This window comes from Octopus bimaculoides, chromosome 4, assembly GCF_001194135.2.
Source record: "Octopus bimaculoides isolate UCB-OBI-ISO-001 chromosome 4, ASM119413v2, whole genome shotgun sequence".
Lineage (NCBI taxonomy): Eukaryota > Metazoa > Mollusca > Cephalopoda > Octopoda > Octopodidae > Octopus > Octopus bimaculoides.
Window position 1 is genome coordinate 144,953,250 of NC_068984.1, and position 5,733 is coordinate 144,958,982.

Below are 5,733 nucleotides of genomic sequence, written 5' to 3' on the forward strand. Positions count from 1 at the left end.
GCGGTCGTGCTGGAGCACCACCATGACTTTCCCTCCTTATGCTGTGTTCTCTGCACGTTCCTTGCATGGCTCTTCTCCGCCATCTGATGTAGTCCAATCAAGACTTTCGATGGCACATCTGGTGTATAAGAGAATTTGACATCGCTGCTCTCAGCCGTGTCTCATTTCGAACCATCGGTTCGTCTGGTATCGTGGATAGGAAAGTGTCGAGTTTTGTTCTAAAGACCTCTACATCCATGTCTAACAGGTCTCTTAATTGTTTTGGCAGGACATTAAAGAGCTGAGGTCCTCTGAAACCGAGGCTGTTGCAATACCTTGTTCTTATGTGAGAAGCAGTGGACGGTACCCTTGGTACTATGCAGTGGCGACCTGTGCGGGCATTCGTGTGGTATTGGATGCCAAAATTTGGTACCAGTCTTTCTAGTATTTTCCATATGTAAATTATTACATATCTTTCCCGACTGCGCTCCAGGGAGTAGAGACTTAGTTCCTTGAGTCGCTCCCTGTAGTTCATCTGTTGGACTGTGGCGATCTTTTTTGTATAGTGCCGCTGAATTGCCTCGAGTTCTGCTGTCCGCTTGACACTGTGTGGTGACCACAACTGAGAGCAATTGTCTAGGCAGCTCAGAACAAATGTCTTCCATAGAGTTAACATGACTTTTTGATCCCTTGTTCTGAATGTCCTCAGTATCCACCCTGCCACTTGTCTGCACTTTGCTGTCAACTTGACAACGTGCATGTGAAATGATGCATCACTGCACATGCTGATGCCCAGGTCTCTCGGATCTGGTGTGTGTGTGTGTGTGTGTGTGTGTGTGTGTGTGTGTGTGTGTGTGTGTGAACCTATGTATGAGCTGAAAGTTTTACCTCATTTTGAATCTGTTTTTCGTTGTTGTTTTGTAGGAAGCGGATCGAATTGGAAGGCAACCCAGACACTAGAGGTAGGATACCTTGGCTGGATTTATTTTGTAGTTGCTGTTGTTGTTGTTGTTGTTGCTGATAATGTTATTTATATTGTTATTGTTTTTGTTAACATTGCATTCCACAGCTTTCTATAGTTCCACAAAACCATTCCAACACCAAATAATTCCACATTGATAATTCCCTCAAATTGTTCCACAAGGCGTCAAGATGGCAAGAGCATTGGTGCGTCGATCAAAAGTAGTTTTATATTGATTCCGCACCAACAGTTCCTCATCATTCATTCCTCGTTATTACTTTCACATTAAGGCGGCGATCTGGTAGAATCGTTAGCACGCTGGACGAAATGCTTAGCGGTATTTCGCCAGTCGCTCCGTCCTGAGTTCAAATTCCGCCGAGGTCGACTGTGCTGTTCACCTTTTGGGATCGATAAAATAGGTACCAGTTGAACACTGGGTCAATGAAATCGACTCATTTCCTCCCCCCAAAATTGTTGTCCTTGTGGCAAAATTTGAAACCATTGTTAATTTCACACAAGTAGAGCCATTTGTCTCTGTAATACTTGTGAAGGTGGCGACCGAGTTGTTAGGGTGTTGCGTTCAGAATCTTAAGATCGTGGTTTCAATTCCCGGCTCGGGCGGTGTGTCGTGTTCTTGAACAGAACACTTTCTTTCACGTTGCTCCAGTAAAATGAGTGACCCTACTATGGACTGGTATCCAGTTCAGGGGAAATCTTCTGACCTCGGTCATTTATATGCTACAGAAATCGGGAAACCTCGGACTCGGGACAGTAATGACCATGGGTTGATGATAACGTACCTAATATATCAATATGACCAGTGGTTCTCAACCGAGGTCCAAATAAGCCTTGTGTATGTGTGTGGGGGGATCCATATAAAATTTTGTTGCTAAAATTTATTTTAGGACACATAATTCTTTAACCCGTTCATATCTCCAATAAACTGGTTTTACTTATACAGCAAACAAAATATTTTAACAATTTTTTTATACAATTCCTAATTATGTTTAATTGTAAATATGTAATATATCTTAACCATCGAATGGCTATGAGGGCCCATCCCAGTGGAATAAGAATTTTAAAAAATGGTTGAGAACCGCTGATCTAGACTGTAATACACTACCTTATCGAGTGCTAATGTTTTCTCATTTTTCCACCCGGTTTAGGTATAACGTACATGAGTGGTGTATGCAGTGGTAAATATTCAGCATCTGTTGTGAACAGTGGATCTGAAAACCTTGGTATTATCACCTCAACTCGCCTCCTGGGGCACAGGTAATCCTTTAATCCGTTCTTTTTTATACGTTGTAATAATCTATAATTTATTCTACCACACCAGACACACCCAGCGTAAATCTTTTTTTTTTTATGAGAAACAGTTAGTCAAGATATTCGACTGTATATCGAGTATTATAACGGAAGGATTTTTGTGTCTATGAACACTTAAACATCTGAATATTATCATATTATTTCAACAAGTTTGGCCACATCTGTCAACAGACTAACCGCATTTATATGTGCCAGAAACGATTCTTTAGATTCTTCGTAATTTTCGAGCCAACTAAAGATATCTTAAGTTTCATCTTGTGTTGTATCTTTTGCAGCTTAAGTGCAGGTTACGTGGATATACCCGGTTGTACAACGAAGGATGATGGATTTACAGGAGAAACATTTGGTCTGTGTTCTATAAACTCCATAAAAAACAAAATCGAGAAACTATCGAGGTAAGAAACATTATACAATACACAATCTCCGTGGTCATTGTTATTTTCTAATCGATTTTCTTTCATTGATTTATTGAACAATTTCAAGTTTCATTACGTCCCAGTCAGTCATGACTTCAATTAGTCATGACTTCAATCAGTCATGACTTCAATCAGTCAGGACTTCAATCAGTCATGACTTCAATCAGTCAGGACTTCAATCAATCATGACTTCAATCAGTCATGACTTCAATCAGTCATGACTTCAATCAGTCTTGACTTCAATCAGTCAGTGTTTTTCTTCATTCCCAATTGTGAATATTTCAATTTATTTACGTCTTTAACGAACTTCAGAAAAGAGCAATAAACGTCATATTTTAATTAACTTTTCTTGTACTTTACTATTATAACATCAAATAGTGTGAATCTTCTCTCCATCCATCCATCCATCCATCCATCCATCCATTCATCCATCCATCCATTCATCCATATACCTTATTATGACAAACAGATATATGTATATGTATGTATGTGTGTGTGTGTGTATTAGAGTTATGACATTTCCATAACCTAATAACCCTATACTGTAATTCGATAAATAATTTTATAAAAGTCAGGAAACTAAGATTTGTTTTGCTTTATTTGAAAACAATATCACCCCCAACTTAAGAAATTGATCACCACTTTTGACCCAAATCATGCAAAATTCTAGTGGAGTTCATAACGCCTGCTCAGGCTTTTGCCAAACTTGGTGTGCTGACTCAATGCAGTGCATAAATGGTATATCTGAAATTGCAGCTTTCTAGTTGAAGTAGTTTCGGAGTTATGGACTTTTAAAGCTATAATCACTAGATTCATACTTCAGTATTGTCGCTGCCTAAATCCTTGTAAACACAACAGAGATGCAGAATAAAAGTACATTTTTAAGACTACTGAATTGAAATTGTTCTATGCAAAGGTTCAAAACTAAGCTATTTTAAGACAGAGGCCACTACAAGCATTCGATAACATACAAAATTTAAAATAATACATATTTTTAACTTTATAAGTTTAATTCCAATTTTAAATAACTGTATAAAAAAAGGGTGCTGAATGTTAGCAAATTTTAAACATAAAAATTAATGTTTTGTTAGATAAAATAAATCGAAGCTAAAATTTCTCCTTATTTTTACAAACATCATAAAGATCTTGAAGGCACTTGATTACCCGTTCTGTACTCTGATTTGTTCTGGGAATTTCAGGTTTTGATGGTTCTCGACTCCAAAGTTTTTTACAGAGTTCAATGCTTTTTTTATGAACTTGCAGACTACCACATAACTTCTGATAAACATGTGCATTGAACATTTGGTCAGTAAACGAAAAATCTGCCCAGCTGTAAGAGATGAATTGACAAACATTGAGAAGCAACACTCTTTTCTTTGGTAGAAGAATAAATGCCAAAGAGCTAGTATTGCTCGAGAATTCCTTCTTGCATTACTTAAGTTGGGTATTTTTTGAAACTTTACAGTAGGAAATTTGCCGGTTTCTTCAAAGAAACGAAAAACTCTGGTCAAATGAAATAGAAATTTTATGTCATTTTGCCATCCTGCTAATTCAGTAATCTTTTCTTCACCATTGTTGAAATAATCTGGAGTTTCTCGTAATTACTTAGAAGCTCTGGGGTGAATGTATCATCAATATTGGGAAATGGCTTTTTCTCTCGAAGTTCGTTATCCATTACAACACAAAGAACTCTGTCAAGGATATGATGCTGACAACCAACAAATTGCGGTTCTTTCAAACCCTTTTGAGCAAACCGTCTTTGCAACTGAATGACAGTGACATTTCTTTTCCCAGTGTTCACACTCGTTGTCTCAGCGACAATCATCTTTACACTGTTCCATAAATTGTATTAATCTAAAACAGTTGTTGTTCTTTTCACAATAGTACCAGCTTTTCCGTTTGGTAATTGTGCTTCTAACTTAACTTCTCTGTTCATTCCTTAAAACTAGCACTTGGTGTTCTTGGTCATCAATACATTTACCATCAAATTGCAATGACCAGTTTTCTAAACGTAGTGTTTTCTGCATTTTCTTTTTTTAGTCTAACAGCTTCTTTGATAGTCGATCTGTAAATACCAGATCCCTGTATCAGAGTTGACTCCGATAAAGGGATTAACTTGACAAGGAGTAACATAGCGATACGGATCTATTACCAGAAACAGGATTGATAACATTACGACACTCACCCAAAACCTCAGACTTCCTCTTTCTCCACGACTCACGAACTTATCTCAATTTACGACATTTATTAAAAGTATTTTGTTTGTTGCCTTTTTCTGTCGACACAGATTGGTTTTTCACGGAATCTCTTCCTTATTCTTACCCCCCCCCCCCATTCACTGTTATGGTTATGGTACTGATGTGTTATCTGTGATTGAGATAATTGTTTAATAAGACGGCCTAAATTCTTCAAAATCTAAAACGATTATGATACAAAATCCTTGTTTACGTCAAACTTCAAATCGAAGAGATCTAAAGTCCAGATATTGATTTATCCAAGGTCAAAACGTACGAGATATACATGAAAAGTTAGCACAAGCTCATATATTTTAAAATATTCATACGTAAATATAACTTTGAGGCCTAAGATACCAACAATATTATGGTTAGGTCCAAGTACTTTGCATAACGCTACAAAGCTATTAAAAATGTCTGTACTATTTCCAGTGCTAGGTGTCATAGAACCAGTTAGCGGTTTCCGAGACGTATAAGTAACCAAAATGACGACACTCCCCCGCTCCCCTGAACAAGACTCTAGTTCGTTGCTGAGTTACTGACTTACTACTGAGTGGACAGGAACAGCGTGAAAAGAAGTATCTTGCTCAAGAACTTAACGCGCCATCCGGTCCAGGAATCAAAAGCACGATCTTGGAATCGTGAGTGTTACACTTGGAATCGTGAGTGTAACACTTGGAATCGTGAGTGTAACACTCTAAACATTAGGCAACCGCGCCTTTACTCAAGGCTCATGACACGACGCTTATTATAAGAATATCAATCAGCATGATTGACATACATGCGTGAAACTGAAAGAAGCCCGTCGTATATA

At 37.9% G+C, this 5,733-nt stretch overlaps 2 protein-coding genes across 2 annotated transcripts in view; both read left to right on the forward strand.

The window, feature by feature from the left end:
* Positions 1-5,733, forward strand: part of LOC106878757 (uncharacterized) — a 401,005-nt gene that overhangs the window by 65,414 nt on the left and 329,858 nt on the right. The gene's annotated exons all lie outside the window — the stretch shown is intronic.
* The window catches only part of LOC106878760 (uncharacterized), a 109,042-nt gene that overhangs the window by 65,184 nt on the left and 38,125 nt on the right, over positions 1-5,733 (forward strand). Inside the window, exons 9-11 of the mRNA XM_052967579.1 lie at positions 904-941; positions 2,107-2,215; positions 2,545-2,664. Of these exons, the coding sequence (XP_052823539.1) occupies positions 904-941; positions 2,107-2,215; positions 2,545-2,664 (267 nt within the window). The remainder of the gene's footprint in view (positions 1-903; positions 942-2,106; positions 2,216-2,544; positions 2,665-5,733) is intronic.